This window comes from Armigeres subalbatus, chromosome 2 (assembly GCF_024139115.2).
Source record: "Armigeres subalbatus isolate Guangzhou_Male chromosome 2, GZ_Asu_2, whole genome shotgun sequence".
NCBI lineage: Eukaryota > Metazoa > Arthropoda > Insecta > Diptera > Culicidae > Armigeres > Armigeres subalbatus.
In genome coordinates this window covers 171,000,781-171,018,493 of record NC_085140.1, presented here as the reverse complement: position 1 = coordinate 171,018,493, position 17,713 = coordinate 171,000,781, and the positions used below count along the sequence as shown (strand labels likewise).

The window sequence follows — 17,713 nt, the reverse complement described above, 5'->3', positions numbered from 1 at the left end:
ATCATAGTGTTAGCCTCATGATATACGAATGCAAAAATGGTAACTTGGCTCAGAAAGCTCTCTTAGAAACGGTGGAAATGCTTAATGAGCACTAAGCTGCGAAGCGGCAATGTCCCTGCGAATGCGGCAATTTAATACCAATATAAAAAGAAGCATGTATCCTACTCGGCAAGCCTCGTTGAAAAAGCGTACAACTCGTTCTAAAAAAAACATCTTTTCCAAGTAGTTGCACAACTTACTATAAAAAGTTACACCACTGTAAGGCACAACAAATGCATATTTCGAGATTTTTTCTTTATAAACAGGAGGAATAATTGAAATTCTGTAAATAGTGTTTTAATAAGTACAAAAAGTTGGGCGGCTCTACATAATTTCCAGGCCGGCCGGAAACATAACTCAAATGAATCATTACCGTCCAATTCCAAAATTATACAGTACATTTAATATTCAATTCACAAATATTAAGATTTGATAAAGAGTTTATATCAACACAGGTATTGTAAAGACCTGTGTTGATGAACATAGTTGCTCAGGAAGAAAGAAAGTGGGATGGTTTAATTTAAGATTTTTTTTATGGTCCACAATATGCATCTTACCGTAACGAAATTTATCCCCGTGTTGGATCATGTCGAAATGCGTTAGACTTGCTTCCGAGTTGATTAAATTCTGATTGACGCTGTTGACACAGAGTAGGTGAACCTTTTTCATTTCTCTTTTCTTTTCGCAATGCTACCTGACAGCAAGGTAGCTTTTAATCTATTTTGCCAAGAATGTCAAATTGAATTCATTCTGTAGGCTTGACCGGGTCGAAAAGCTTTCAACACGGCTTTAGATTAGAAAATCCATTTTCACTCTGTTCGACAATATAGTGTTGATTCCAAGAAAAAACAATTATTGAAAAGCCATTAAGGGGCCGTACACTAATTACGTAAGGACTATGGGAAAAATCTTACATGGGGGGAGGGGGGTTTGAAAAACCCAGAAAAAATGCTTACGTAATTAGTGTACGGCCCCTAATGTACTTTAAAGTGAAAAGAGCTTCATGATAATCAAGCACTGGGTATTGAACATCTTTTTCCAATAATTAACTATTGTTTGAATCATTGTTCTTCAGGATCAATTTGTAACCCTTTCTCTTTTATTAATTTGTCATCTCACTATATCATTGCTTACCCGGGTTCTACATACCATAAAAATCATGACTGTTGTGGTTAAATTTGAATAGGAAAAGCATTATGCACTATGTACAAAGTTGGTAAGGCCCACTAATATGATACCTCCTGTCTCCTCTCTAATTGTGGCTCAATTAAATACTTAATTTCATACTTATCTTCAGCAGTAACCCTTTTGCACGTTTACGAGGATACTTTGTGACTTAATACGGCTTTGTCTATCCACCAACCCCCTTCCATGGCAGATTCCTAGTTAATCGCAAAATAGACTGATAATTGATACTACGTGTCTATATAACGACTGTTGATTACTCTTCGCCAAACTACTTCTTGTGTCTATTCCGATGTGTATGCTTCCGGTGATGAAGCCTCAGCATGCTCAAACTCACAATCAGATAATCCTCATGTGGAACACGTTTCATATTTTGTTTTTCGCCTATGCTCTCTATCTCGACTATCCCTACTGCAAGTTCGATCAGAAAACAATCCTTTTTCCGTTCGATTCCTTTCTGCAGCACCATTTGGTTCGCTTGAGTAAGTTTTTGCGAGAACTGCTAAAAGCTTAATTACAATTCTATTCCCTTCTGCTTCTTCTCCCATGACAACCGCAGCGCCCCGAAATCAACCAAACCATGGATCGGAGGATCGAAGCTGAACTGCCGGGGAGGAAACTCACCCGGACCACTGGAAGCCATCTTCTTCGGACCGCAAGTGGGAGGCGGAGCCAAGTGTGGCGGCGGATCAGCTGGTCGCCTGTTGCACGCCCGCAATGTCCATAAGGAAATCTGTGCCTTGTTGCTTGGAGCGCTGGAGTCGCTGAGGCTATCGTTACAGGAATTTTGCACCGTATTACCGCACCAGTGGGCTGCCCTGACGGGTTCGACGCCCCTGTCCAACCTGGACACCGAACAAAGACTGAAGAAGCTGGCCGATTCGGCAAAGGTGAGTTTATGAAAGGATGGGACGTTTCTCATTCAGGTTGGGATGATGCTTAGGGAGCCAATGAAAATATGTAGGTTTGAGCATAATTTATTATAAAGAAAGATTAAACCGTGAAATGTTTATTGGAGGCATGACTTGTGTTAACCATGTTCATATCAAAATAAATTAAGAGCAAAATTTATTCTCAAGGAATTGTAAAGGCTATCTTTTTGCCTTTCTCGGATACTAAGTATACATAAAGGCTATAATACCAATGGATTTAGATTGGATTTGGGCAGGATATGGATTGTTTTAATATTGGCTTTGTATTGCATTGCGAATGGATTTGGATTCGATTAAGATTGCATTTGGTTTGTTTTTGTATTGGATTTGGATTGATTTGGATTTGATATGGATTGGATTTGAATTGGATTTAGATTCGATCTATTCGATTTGGATTGGATTTGAATTGGATTTGGATTGGATTTGGATTGGTTTTGGATTGGGTTTGGATTGGATTTGGATTGGATTTGGATTGGATTTGGATTGGATTTGGATTGGATTTGGATTGGATTTGGATTGGATTTGGATTGCGTTTGGATTGGTTTGGATTGGTTTGGATTGGTTTGGTTGGTTTGGATTGGTTTGGATTGGTTTGGATTGGTTTGGATTGGTTTGGATTGGTTTGGATTGGTTTGGATTGGTTTGGATTGGTTTGGATTGGTTTGGATTGGTTTGGATTGGTTTGGATTGGTTTGGATTGGTTTGGATTGGTTGGTTGGTTTGGATTGGTTTGGATTGGCTTTGGATTGGTGTTGGATTGGTTTGGATTGGATTTGGATTGGATTTGGATTTGGATTGGATTTGTTTTTGGTTTGGTTTGGTTTGGTTTGGTTTGGATTGGATTTGGATTGGATTTGGATTGGATTTGAATTGGATTTGGATTGGATTTGGATTGGATTTGGAATTTATTTGGATTGGATTAGGATTGGGTTGAATTTTGAATTTGTTTGAATTTGGATTGGATTTGGATTGGATTTGGATTGGATTTGGATTGGATTTGGATTGGATTTGGATTGGATTTGGATTGGATTTGGATTGGATTTGGATTGGATTTGGATTGGTTTTGGATTGGATTGGATTTGAATTTGGATTGGATTTGTATTAGATTTGGATTGGATTTGAATTGGATTTGGATTGGGTTTGGATTGTGTTTGGATTTGTTTGGATTGGTTTGGATTGGTTTGGATTGGTTTGGTTGGTTTGGATTGGTTTGGATTGGTTGGTTTGGATTGGTTTGGATTGGTTTGGATTGGTTTGGATTGGTTTGGTTGGTTTGGATTGGTTTGGTTGGTTTGGATTGGTTTGGTTGGTTTGGATTGGTTTGGATTGGTTTGGTTGGTTTGGATTGGTTTGGATTGGTTTGGTTGGTTTGGATTGGTTTGGATTGGTTTGGATTGGTTTGGATTGGTTTGGATTGGTTTGGTTGGTTTGGATTGGTTTGGATTGGTTTGGTTGGTTTGGATTGGTTTGGATTGGTTTGGATTGGTTTGGATTGGTTTGGATTGGTTTGGATTGGTTTGGATTGGTTTGGATTGGTTTGGATTGGTTTGGATTGGTTTGGATTGGTTTGGATTGGTTTGGATTGGTTTGGATTGGTTTGGATTGGTTTGGATTGGTTTGGATTGGTTTGGATTGGTTTGGTTGGTTTGGATTGGTTTGGATTGGTTTGGATTGGTTTGGATTGGTTTGGATTGGTTTGGATTGGTTTGGATTGGTTTGGTTGGTTTGGATTGGTTTGGATTGGTTTGGATTGGTTTGGATTGGTTTGGATTGGTTTGGTTGGTTTGGATTGGTTGGATTGGTTTGGATTGGTTTGGATTGGTTTGGATTGGTTTGGATTGGTTTGGATTGGTTTGGATTGGTTTGGATTGGTTTGGATTGGTTTGGATTGGTTTGGATTGGTTTGGATTGGTTTGGATTGGTTTGGATTGGTTTGGATTGGTTTGGATTGGTTTGGTTGGTTTGGATTGGTTTGGTTGGTTTGGATTGGTTTGGATTGGTTTGGATTGGTTTGGATTGGTTTGGTTGGTTTGGTTGGTTTGGATTGGTTTGGATTGGTTTGGATTGGTTTGGATTGGTTTGGATTGGTTTGGATTGGTTTGGATTGGTTTGGATTGGTTTGGATTGGTTTGGATTGGTTTGGATTGGTTTGGATTGGTTTGGTTGGTTTGGATTGGTTTGGTTGGTTGGATTGGTTTGGATTGGTTTGGATTGGTTGGTTTGGATTGGTTTGGATTGGTTGGTTTGGATTGGTTTGGATTGGTTGGATTGGTTTGGATTGGTTTGGATTGGTTTGGTTGGTTTGGATTGGTTTGGATTGGTTTGGATTGGTTTGGATTGGTTTGGATTGGTTTGGATTGGTTTGGATTGGTTTGGATTGGTTTGGATTGGTTTGGTTGGATTGGTTTGGATTGGTTTGGATTGGTTTGGATTGGTTTGGATTGGTTTGGATTGGTTTGGATTGGATTTGGATTGGTTTGGATTGGTTTGGATTAGATTTGGATTGGTTTGGATTGGTTTGGATTGGTTTGGATTGGTTTGGATTGGTTTGGATTGGTTTGATTGGTTTGGATTGGTTTGGATTGGTTTGGATTGGTTTGGATTGGTTTGGATTGGATGTGGATTGGTTTGGATTGGTTTGGATTGGTTTGGATTGGTTTGGATTGGTTTGGATTGGTTTGGATTGGTTTGGATTGGTTTGGATTGGTTTGGTTGGTTTGGATTGGTTTGGATTGGTTTGGATTGGTTTGGATTGGTTTGGATTGGTTTGGATTGGTTTGGATTGGTTTGGATTGGTTTGGATTGGTTTGGTTTGGTTTGGATTGGTTTTGGTTTGGTTTGGATTGGATTTGGATTGGATTTGGATTGGATTTGGATTGGATTTGGATTGGATTTGGATTGAATTTGGATTGGATTTGGATTGGATTTGGATTGGATATGGATTGGATTTGTATTGGATTGGATTTTCATTGGATTGGATTTGGATTGTGTTTGGATTGGATTTAGATTGGATTTGGATTGTGTTTGGATTGGATTTAGATTGGATTTGTTTTGGACTTGGATTAGATTGGATTTGTATTGGATTTGGGTTGGATTTCGATTGGATTTAGATTGGGTTCAAGTTGAATTTGGATTGTATTTAGATTGGATTTGGATTGAATTTGGATTGGATTCGAATTAGATTTGAATTGGATTTGAATTAGATTTGAATTCGGATATGGCCACACGGTTCAGGCCAATTTTTGAAAATGTTAATACAAAAAACTCGTCTTTTCCCTTTTTAAAAATTTTAAAAACATGTACGTAATTGGGGAGTCCCTAATTAGAAAACTAGCTTAGACATGACAAGCTTCAGTAAAATGTATTTCACAAACTTTTTTGAAATCAATGATTTTTTATCTATTCGCAGCTAATGGACACCGAAGATGATCTTGCTGCACGGGCTAATTCGGATATAGCGCAGCTATGCGCAGAATGTATACTCTACTGGAGACGAGCACTTTCAGCTGCTAATCAACCCTCAGTACACAGTTTGTTGGCTAAGAAACATCATACGCTCCGAGTTCGTCGTTTTGCAGAAGGGTTCTTTGTAATAGAAAACCCAAGACATGCGGCTAGTGGGTGCTACGATTCGAACTATCAGAACTATGTCTCCATATGCGAAATGGCCAGGAGATCCAGATATCTTTCGTCACTTCCACCCCTACCGGTGCATTGTACTGCATTGGATGGAGACGCCAATTCGCTTCCTTTGATCTTTGAAGATCGTTATACAGACGCGAACGACTACACCAAACGACGATCTGGCAGTGAACCTTACTTGAATGGTCATAGTGGAACATTTGGAAAGCTAAAATCTCATCATCATCCAAACAAAATTGCACCCGTTATAAACAACAAAGAATGTTCTTGTGGAATTTCGTCATGCTATATTGAACCTATTCCAAAAATGTGCAATAACTATATGGGACTCATGACAACTCGTTACGCCCTAGGCGGTGATATTCTACAGGCAAGCTTGACGATAACCCCAGCCGCAGCTGCATCACAAAATGGCATCTGCGCTAAAACTCTGTCTAGGCATTCCGTCTCAACGCTCGTAGAACCTGAATGCCAATGGAACCAATTCAAAGCTATCTATGCTCCTGGGACCGCGGTCACAGGAGGAACCCTTCCCACAAGACATAGCAAATCATTGGATCAACTCGAAATTCAGAATACTTCGTCGCTTCCCCGACAACACGTCCATAGTGTCAATTATGATAACTTTAATCAAAAGCAAATTATTTACCATCAACCAGGTAACGCTATTATACAAGCGATCCCAACCAAGCCTAAAAAGAATCCTGTCCAGGCTGAAGACCTACTGAAGAATATAAATGAGTTTCGAGAAAAATATAAAAATCCGGGTGATCCTCGTAAAATGATAAACTCCAACAGCTCCAATAGTACCAGTGTATATGATGCAAAGGACATAACACATCACACACCAAAGCACGTACAAACCCTCAACAGGTTGCCAAAACAGATTAACGGATATGCAGTGCCCAGAACTGATTACATCCATGAAATGAAACACCACACGCAAGCACTAGTGAAGCATGAATCGAACGGTCAACAAGCACCACAACCACAATCTTGTTATTACAACTCACTACCGAAAAATGCTGGAATGGGTCTTTCAATACCTCCAAGAAACTCATACCCTCCTATCCGAAGTAAAAAGCAACAATCTACTGGATCTCTGAACACAGCAACTGATTCGAACACCATTCCGCGAAGTAACTCATCTCAAATGCTTCGAATACAAAATGGTACTCCCAGCGTAAACAGCAATACATTACCCCATCGTCCAGTAGAATTTGCCAGAATCCGAGTCTCTGACTTCAAGCAGATGGTAAATAATCAACGACGGAATAGTAAAGGGACAAATGGAACCAACGATTCAAGCAGTTCGAATAGCCCTGCAGTAACACCAAAAACTCGCATCAAACAAAGGCGGCTTCTCTCATCCGCAAGTGTTCCCTTCAAATTGGAGAATCTAGAGCTTGAACAAGCCGGTGGCACGGCCGGTATCAGCGAAAGTTTACCGAATCTCGCACCTCCGCCAGCCTTCAGCAACTCTCCAATGCCGCCGATGCGTTTACGGCGAAGGCATTCCAGCAGCGAGTCAACATCTTCGTTGAGTGAACAATCCGGATGGGTTTCCAGTCGAAGAAGCACAGGACCTTCTAGTCCGGAGACATTGAGAAATGATCAAAAAATTGTAAATGGCGAACAGTTGCGAAAAAAGCTGTTGAAACTACTCAACGAGCAGCCACGACTAAACGATAGAAAGAACAGTAATAAGGCAAACATCAATGAGTTTCTTGTACGAAGTAACCAAAGTTCAATGAAATCCAAATCAAATACCGATAATATAAGAAGTTCAGTTCAAATCGAAAACTGGAATAATCTTGAAAAAGAATGGAACGAACCACGATCAATACAGAAGAATACCGAATGTAGACGAAACACCCAAAATTCTACGATGGAAGGACGTCAACAGAAAAAAAGCACTAAGAAAGAGAAATCAAAGTCTGACTTCGATTTAGCCAATATCTCCGATTATGCATTCGAAGATCTTCGGTTACTCCCTCCCCAGCAATTTCGGGACTTAGCACCACCACCTCCAGATGAATTCCGTGATCCTCCATCTTTAGTGGAAGATGTTCAGAAAGAAAAACCTCCTTCGGCCAAAACAAATCCTCCATCAAATCCCGTACCCATACTTCCGACACCACAGCAAACGCAGAAACCAGAACAAAAACAACAACAACCTGTACAACCACAACAACAGCAGCAACGTCCACCGGTGCTGATTCCTCAACCTCAAGTTCTGCCGTCAATGATTGTCCAACAACAGCAGATCATTCCCGCAGCTCAGCAGTATCAAATTGTCCCGGTTCAACAGATCATCCAACAACCGCAGTATAGCAAACCTATCAAAACGCCTATCAACCAGCATCGCTTTATTAAGAAATATGAAGTCCACGCCATCGACAACCCACTCTACCACATCTATGAGGTAGTCAAAGCACCGCGACAAGTAATGAAATCGCAAAGCTCCAGCGAGTTAGCCGCCATGGCCAAGTGCGCCGAAACTCTCAACAACCCCAATGCCACCATCAGCAATGCTGTACCGCAGCAAAACGGAAGCATGAATAATACCACCCATGAGAATCCAATTCCACCGGAGCGAAAGTCATCAATGCGAAATCTGGATCGCATCCAACACACACCGGCAGATGACGACGCTAAAAAACGCATAGATCCACCCATGCAGCTCCTGGAATTTGAAAAGTGCCGGGAAGAGTTTCGCAAACAAATCAGTTACTCAGGGTCTATTTACTCGGACTTCCAGAAATTGGCATCCGAGATGCCTTATTTCCACATAAGCGACGAGTTCCGGCCATTCTCCACCAACGGCTTGCATCTGGTGATATGCGTGCATGGCCTCGATGGGAACTCGGCAGATTTGCGACTTGTGCGGACCTATTTGGAGCTGGGCCTACCCGGGGCGCATCTGGAGTTTCTCATGTCGGAGCGTAATCAGGGTGATACGTTTTCAGACTTCGAAACCATGACCGATCGGTTGGTGGCCGAAGTGCTGTATCACATCGAAACCTATCAGTTGAATCCAACGAGAATTTCGTTCGTCGCCCACTCACTTGGTACGATCATAGTTCGATCGGCGCTGGCAAGACCGCAAATGCGACCACTGCTGTCGAGGTTACACACGTTCCTGTCGCTGTCGGGGCCACACCTGGGAACACTCTATAACTCCAGCGGATTGGTGAACATGGGTAAGTTTTGATTTTTTTTCTATACTGTAGTGGTTTGTGTGGTATTACCAGTGTAGTGGATTCATGGACTGCTACAACGTGTATCAGAGTATCGGCGTGGAGACTGATCTCACTTTACTGGCCTTTACGGGTCAGTTTATATTCTACTTTTACTCTTTCGTTCATCATCAAATAGAAGCTTGGTAGAAGAAAGGTAGTTCAATTTTAATAGTCACCTAAATTTTCCGTCCGCTCACTTAAAAAACTAGCAATGGGTAATGTTTTTAACATAACCGCGAGTAGACGTAGGACTTTTTTAAACACAACATATTTACATTTGACTTCTATCTTTTGGATCTATGGAGTTTGATTATAGGTATTGATATTGGAAACGACAACTTCCATGCTGTGTAGAATTATTAGCAATATGTTTATTCAAAGCTTCTGGAAATAAAACTAATAAATAAATACATAATTAGAATTGCTTTGTTTCTAACTATTAAGCCCTTATTTACCTAAGCAAATGTAAGGCGGCATTTATAGATTTCTTAATGCTGATAGTATTTGAAGTTTTAAAATTCTATTAATAAAATTTTTAGACCTTGGCAAAATATGCTATTTTAGGGGAACTCGTTTACCAAACAAAGAAATACAGCACAAATTTCGTTGCTTTTTTTTGCTTACTGCTGAAAAAAATCACAATAATAAGAAACAAGTCAAGGAGCAGTAACCCTACTAAAATAGTGGAGGTACTGCTAATACCTCAACGAAAAAATATTTAATGTTTTGATTCCAAACTTCAAGTCTACGTCAAGTTTAACAATATAATTTCTCAGAAAATGAAAAACAAAGAATAAGATTATTTTTATTTAAATATTCTTCTGGAAATTATTTTTGCGGACTTTTTCAAAACATTTACATGTGATACAGCGAAATTTTCTAACCTAAAATGGATATTAACACTTTTGCTGATTGTACATCTTTAATTGCTAATGCCTTCTGCGAATAAATGAAAATAATTATTTTAATCCAATTTTTATTCTTATCATTGTAGTTGATTTTTTTTGGCTGGGAAATCAGAACTGTTATAGTATAACCATGTTTTAATGTACGTGTCGTTTAGTACCAAGCACAACTTAACATATGGTCCGTCATATGCCATGACTCGTACCCATCCCGGGATCATGTGGATTATGAAACCATTCACTTTTCGTGGATGAGCACACCAAATCCCTCTAATTTTATTCTTATTCATCCACCACCGCTGCCCTCGCTGCCTCAGCCATCATCGGCCACTAGCCATGAACTCCGAGCGATGCGATGGGCGATTGCATCCATCGCAACCGACACCACTGCATCCGACCATCATCAAGCACAGCAATAGAGGTAATAAACTATAGAGGACGATTGTCGCTGCGGTTCCCTTTGTTATCGTGCCCAAACATGTTGGGTACCTATCTGTCAAAACGTACTGATTTTTCCTTCGTTGACATTTAGTGCCATATCCTCGCCAGCAAAAGATGTTTCGCCAGTGACGGCAGCGACATTCTTACTCTATAGTTTATTACCTCTATTAGCACAGCTGACAAAAAAAAAATTGCGCCCACTTCTTTCAGGCATATTCGCTGACCCACCGGCAGTTCTACTGCAGGCGACTGCATGCTGTGTACGTAAACAAACACAGCGAACGAACGAACGAAACGAACAATGCGCGAGCAAAAAGCACGTCAGTACGCGTTTTTGTCACAAATTGTAATGACTCGCACACGGCAGGCACTGCTTCTTTTATACACGAAGAAAATCTTCCGCTAGACCCGAAGGCCCGTGACATACCGCATTCTGATGTCCGTGTTAGGAATACACGGGATTGATTGCATATGAAATTTTTGCTGGCTTTGATTGAATTGAAATTTTCAAAAGTCTATCGTTAAGAATCTTAAGTTTCAATGAAATAGGCAAATTGCTAGAGAGTGTCCGAGTCGATTGATATATAAATATTAAAAATCCATCGAAAGTTAAAGGCGCTAGTATCGTTTGAAATCTTCCCTTCCAGCGTAACGCTCTCGATTTCCAAAAATCTAAATGACACTCAGTATAGTAAAGAAAGACGTAAGTCCTACGTCAAAATAATCCACTTCAATATGAAAATTCTTCATGCCTGCTATAAACCTATGCTTCTGCCTCTAATTCTATCATTGATATGATGATGTTTGAAAGATGATATTAGCATTTCCATATTATTGTAGAATGCCATTAACCTTACGCAGAAGTACACTAATCTCGTTAAACAAAATAAAAAATTGTCTTCACAGGAATGTGGTTCATGCAGAAGTGGAAAAAGAGTGGTTCCCTTCTACAATTGTGCCTGCGCGATGCACCCGACCCTCGACAGAGCTTCCTGTTTCGACTGAGTCAACGGAGCACCCTGCACCACTTCAAGAACGTACTCCTGTGCGGTTCATCCCAGGATCGATATGTGCCACCGCATTCAGCCCGATTAGAGCTGTGCAAGGCTGCAGTCAGAGATCAATCTAACATTGGTGTCGTCTACCGGTAAGAATGCTAACTGTTGCTATTAAATTCTCGATTTCAAACCTTGTCCCTTACTTTTAATATAGGGAAATGGTACACAACATCATTTCACCGATGTTGGCTAGACCGGATCTCACACTAGCCCGATACGACGTACATCATGCCCTGCCACATACAGCAAATGCTCTCATAGGTAGAGCTGCCCACATTGCGGTTCTGGATTCAGAATTGTTTATTGAAAAGTTTTTACTAGTTGCTGGATTGAAATATTTTAGCTAGCTGATTGAATCTCAGGATAACCGCAATAAGGAAGAAACGCACGATCAAATACGGGGTTCCTTCGGAAGGATCTACCCAAGAGCAATACAGAAACAAGTTAGAGTTTCAATTTACTATTGAAGGATTGAAGTATTGATGAACACAGCCTATGAGATGAACTGCAAACCAATTGGAGACAATTTAGGATAGAAATATTGATTCTCTATCATAGAAGATACTTGATTTTGATAAGATAACATAAAATGAACAAAATCAACCCCAAAATTATGAATAAAACAAACAAAAACTATGACTGAATCTTAATCTAAGTTAAGTTTTGTTCAAGCGATAATTTATTTTATACTGTATTCTAAATCTGTGAACAAAACGTAAAACGGAAAAATGTAAATCGTACAGGGTCAAAAAACTGTTAAAAAAAACTTCATATGCGTGTTAAAAAAAACTGTTGCAAGTTTATCAGAGCGGAATCAAATGGAACGAAGTGAAAAATCAAATGTCTCTAAAGACGAACATCACACACGAAAAATTCCACTGCCGGTTGTTGATTCAAATGCGATTAGTTAATGGATCTTTCTGAAAACTGTTTTCATTCGATCGCTTATAAAATACTCAGTTTCGTACATGTTTCTCTGTATTAGTGACGTAAAAGTGTAAATTGATCGAATACATATATTTTACATAAATGAGACTGATTTAAATCTAAAACCACAAAACTGGAAATCAAGAGAACAAAACCAAAAAAGTAGATATAATAATCATTTCAGTAGGTCATTGAAAAACAAATACCATTACAGGATTGGGAAACAACATTATGATATTCGTGTGAAATACATTTTACGAAAGTAGTTAGCGTAGCAATTTTAAGTATAAACACATGCTTAGGTATGTTTAGAAGGACAGAGTAAAGTTCAATTGACCAACAGTTAGATTCATTTTTACAGATTTTTACAGGTAATAATAGCTATTTGTACAAAAAGAATTTAGATTTTTTTTGGATTTTTCGTTTTATAAGTTATTTTGACTTAATCAATATGTGCCAAACAATACGATATAAAACTTTACAGTTTGACCAGCATTTATTTTCATATTGTTCACATCTCAATCATATAGTTATTAATTTTCTTGACCAATCAATTAGCTTGGAAAAGTTTCGCCAAACAAGCATGTTTATAGAGAGAGATACATCCGTTGGCAGAATCCATACAGCTAATACCTGATCTGCTTAGTCCAGAAGTGCTTAGCTCTGGCTGTTTTTGTGGGTCAACCGCCTACGTTCGTTGTATTGTGTAAAATAAAGCACGAACGATTTGGTACACATGCTCTTATGACAATGGATGCCATATGCCAAACATCCTATTTACTCTAGGTATATGGATAGTTCAGCGCCCTCCGGCTCACGAACGAAACGGCCTACGACTAATTCTGGAGGAGAAGGATGCAGCGCGGGCGATCTCGCTGCACCAAGGGACTCGGAAGAACGCGAAATGCTATAGACAGAAGCGGAGACAGCAGACCCGGCTTTTCCAGGAAAAGAAACGCCGCCTGGAAGAAGTGGAGGGCGAGGAGATGGAACAGTTGTACCGTTCTCAAGAACAAAGTGATATCCCAGATCATCTTCTGTCATCTGTTACCAAAAGTGAATGAGTTCGTGGGAAGTTATCGCTCGGCAATGAACCAGATCTTTACTGTGCATCGTCCAAAAATCCCGTGAATACCAGATCCCAACGCATCACTTATTTATCGCTTTTAAAGCGGCATACGACAGTATTGACCGCGTAGAGCTTTGGAAAATTATGGACGAGAACATCTTCCCTGATCTAATCAAAGCAAGGGTGGATGCTGTGCAAAACTGTGTAAAGATTTCTGGCGAACACTCCAGTTCGTTCGAATCGCGCCAAGGACTAAGACAATGTGACAGACTTTGGGGCTGTTGTTCAACATTGCGCTAGAAATGCGGTGAGCCGGATGTAACAGCCAGGGTACGATTTTCAACATATCCAGTCAATTTATTTGTTTCGTGGATGACTTGGACACTGTCGGCCGAACATTTCCAAAGGTGGCAGAACTGTACACCCGCCTGAAACGTGAAGCAACAAAAGTTGGACTAGTGGTGAATGCATCGAAAACAAAATACATGCTAGTGGGCAGAACCGAGCGCGACTGACAAGTCCCGTCTGGGAAGCAGTGTTACGATAGACGGGGATACTTTCGAGGTGGTCTATGAATTCGTCTACCTTGGATCCTTTGCTAACGGTCGATAATAATGGTTGTCGTGAAATACGGGCTCCTGAAGGAACTGCGATCTAAAAAGATTCACACCCGCACCAAATGTACAAAACGCTCATAAGACCGATAGTCCTCTACGGACATGAAACTTGGACAATGTTCGAGGAGGACTTGCAAGAACTCGGAGTATTCGAGAGATGGGTGCTTAGGACCATCTTTGACAGTGCGCAAGAAGACGGTGGGTGGCGTCGAAGGATGAACCACGAGCTCGCTCAGCTCTACAGCGAATCAAGCATCCAGAAGGTAGCTAAACCCGAAAGGGTACGATGGGCAGGGCATGTTCCAAGAATGCCGGACAACAATCCCGTAAATATGGTGTTCGCTTTTCATCCGGCAGATATAAGATGGCGTGGAGCGCTGCGAGCGAGTTGAGCTGACCAGGTACAGAACGGCTCGGCAGACGTGGGGCGCCTTCTAGGATGGAGAGATGCGGCCTCTGTTTAGTAAGATGTAAACTAAATAAATGATAATGGATATTCACTTAATAGTGCATGTGAAGGGGAAATTCTGAAAACAAATGGTCAGTTGTTAAATTACTTGTTTCCTATTTTGCACAAGTACATTTTCCTGAATATTGTCACTTGAAAAAGGTGTAACACAAATCCACAACATCTTTTACTGTCTCATGTGTCCCGTCCTTTACGGGGTTCATAGGCGTAATGTAAAAGATCTTCATCCTGGGCAGCTCCTCGCTTCAGCCGATTCCCGATCATCATGATATATTTACAAATGCAAAAATGGTAACTTGACTTAAAAACCTCGTAGTTTACAAATGTGGAAGTGCTTAATGAAGCTTCGAGGCGGCATGTACAACTGGGGGATGTAATGATAATATTAATAAGAATAAGATATGTGTGACCCAAATTGGCTGGAACGAAATGCGATGATAGGAGCTCTCCGTCGGTGAGTGTGCACGCCACGGAGATCTGACAAGAAGAGGTCGAGTCATGGCTTGCTGATCACCAATTGACACGCTGAGGTGTTCATGTATAATCACACGCTGGAAGAAACTAACTCAAACCCCACATTCCCCTTCTTCTCTCATAAAAAAGGCAAAAATAATCCTCTTGCATAGGATGCAATGATTTTCTTCTAATTTAATTGTATGCGCGAGACGAAGATGAATATTGACTATGTTGCATTTGAGAAAACGATTTATTTCTTTGAAAACTGAACTCCAAAATAAACTTGTTTTAACTGGTAGTCTCATGTACACTAAAGCCGTCAAGTGTATAACTATCAAACTAAATTTATTTTAACCTAAATCAGCACTCACCTTGGGATTCTCCCAGACGCCTCTTGTATTCCAAATCACAATCAATTTTCAGCGGTCTTCAAAACGCGCTTTGTGAATTTCCGCACACCAAATCATTTTCCAGCAGTCTTTCAAAATCGCTACAATCAATTTTCCAGCGGACTTCCAGACGCGCTCTGTGATTTTCCAAGCCACAATCCGTTTTTTTAACAGTCTTTTCGACGCGCTTTGTGATTTTCCAAACCACAATCCGTTTTCTAGCGGTCTTCCCGACGCGCTTTGTGATTTACCAAACAACAATCCGTTGTCAAGCGGTCTTCCAGACGCGCTTTTTGATTTTCCCAACTACAATCCATTTTTCAGCCGTCATCCCGACGCCAAACCACCATTTTCCAAACCACAATCCGTTTTCAAGCGGTCGTCCCGACACGCTTTGTGATTTTCCAAACCACAATCCGTTTTCCAGCGGTCTTCCAGATGCGCTTTGTGATTTACGAAACCACAATCCATTTGCTAGCGGTCGTCCCGACGCGCTTTGTGATTTTCCAAATCACCTTTGTGGTAATACAAACCACATTGCTTTGTGTGTTTTTTTTTTTTAACCATCCAATATTTTACTAATTAGCACATTAGCCCCTTGAATGCAACTCACCTATTGAAATCAGCGTTAGGATCCAAAAAATAACCTGGCAGGTTCGCCAAAATGTGTGGCCCCAATTGGCCGGAACGAAATGCGATGATAGGAGCTCTCCGTCGGTGAGTGTGCACGCCACGGAGGTCTGACAAGAAGAGGTCGAGTCATGGCTTGCTGATCACCAATTGACACGCTAAGGTGTTAATGTATACACCCAAAAAACAAATCTGACAATTATTGTATAACATCTGGGCATATACAATTCTGTAAGCTTTTTATACAAATATTGTATTAAAATAATACAAATCTGTAATATTTTAATACAATAATTGTATTAAAATCTTCCTAAATTGCATATGCCCAATTATTATACAGTTTCTGTAAGGTTCTTATACAGAACTGTATTAAAATCTGCCGTGCGCTGGTTGGGTGTAATCACAGGCTGAAAGTAACTTATTCAAACCCCACAAGATAGATGAGCGATCGACATATCAGAGCGCCGCTAGTAGCGCAACATCATCCAGACGCGCTCTGTGATTTTCCAAGCCACAATCCGTTTTTTTAACAGTCTTTTCGACGCGCTTTGTGATTTTCCAAACCACAATCCGTTTTCTAGCGGTCTTCCCGACGCGCTTTGTGATTTACCAAACAACAATCCGTTGTCAAGCGGTCTTCCAGACGCGCTTTTTGATTTTCCCAACTACAATCCATTTTTCAGCCGTCATCCCGACGCCAAACCACCATTTTCCAAACCACAATCCGTTTTCAAGCGGTCGTCCCGACACGCTTTGTGATTTTCCAAACCACAATCCGTTTTCCAGCGGTCTTCCAGATGCGCTTTGTGATTTACGAAACCACAATCCATTTGCTAGCGGTCGTCCCGACGCGCTTTGTGATTTTCCAAATCACCTTTGTGGTAATACAAACCACATTGCTTTGTGTGTGTTTTTTTTTTTTAAACCATCCAATATTTTACTAATTAGCACATTAGCCCCTTGAATGCAACTCACCTATTGAAATCAGCGTCAGGATCCAAAAAATAACCTGGCAGGTTCGCCAAAATGTGTGGCCCCAATTGGCCGGAACGAAATGCGATGATAGGAGCTCTCCGTCGGTGAGTGTGCACGCCACGGAGGTCTGACAAGAAGAGGTCGAGTCATGGCTTGCTGATCACCAATTGACACGCTAAGGTGTTAATGTATACACCCAAAAAACAAATCTGACAATTATTGTATAACATCTGGGCATATACAATTCTGTAAGCTTTTTATACAAATATTGTATTAAAATAATACAAATCTGTAATATTTTAATACAATAATTGTATTAAAATCTTCCTAAATTGCATATGCCCAATTATTATACAGTTTCTGTAAGGTTCTTATACAGAACTGTATTAAAATCTGCCGTGCGCTGGTTGGGTGTAATCACAGGCTGAAAGTAACTTATTCAAACCCCACAAGATAGATGAGCGATCGACATATCAGAGCGCCGCTAGTAGCGCAACATCATCAACTAAATGGAAGTCGTTTACTGCCGCTAACCGCAAGTCGAGCACATCTGTATATGGGCCTCTATATACAGATGTACTCGACTTGCGGTTAGCGGCAGTTTAGGTTCCCACAGATTATTACACGGACAATCGCACCTACCATGACCTGTTCCAGGATGAACAATATGGACCAAACATGATCTTCCATGGACGGAATCCTGCTTGCTGAGTAATTGAGTCTTTTTTCTCATATAT

General features: G+C 40.5%; 1 protein-coding gene across 2 annotated transcripts in view; it reads left to right on the top strand.

Annotated features, from left to right (window-relative positions):
- Positions 1-17,496, top strand: part of LOC134211201 (protein FAM135A) — a 204,497-nt gene extending 187,001 nt beyond the window's left edge. For both annotated transcript variants that reach the window (XM_062687880.1, XM_062687879.1), the window contains 4 exons: positions 1,784-2,114; positions 5,566-9,001; positions 11,293-11,533; positions 11,599-17,496. In XM_062687880.1, coding sequence (XP_062543864.1) covers positions 1,784-2,114; positions 5,566-9,001; positions 11,293-11,533; positions 11,599-11,791 — 4,201 coding nt within the window. In that variant the 3' untranslated portion in view covers positions 11,792-17,496. The remainder of the gene's footprint in view (positions 1-1,783; positions 2,115-5,565; positions 9,002-11,292; positions 11,534-11,598) is intronic.
- The last annotated feature ends 217 nt before the right edge of the window (positions 17,497-17,713 follow it).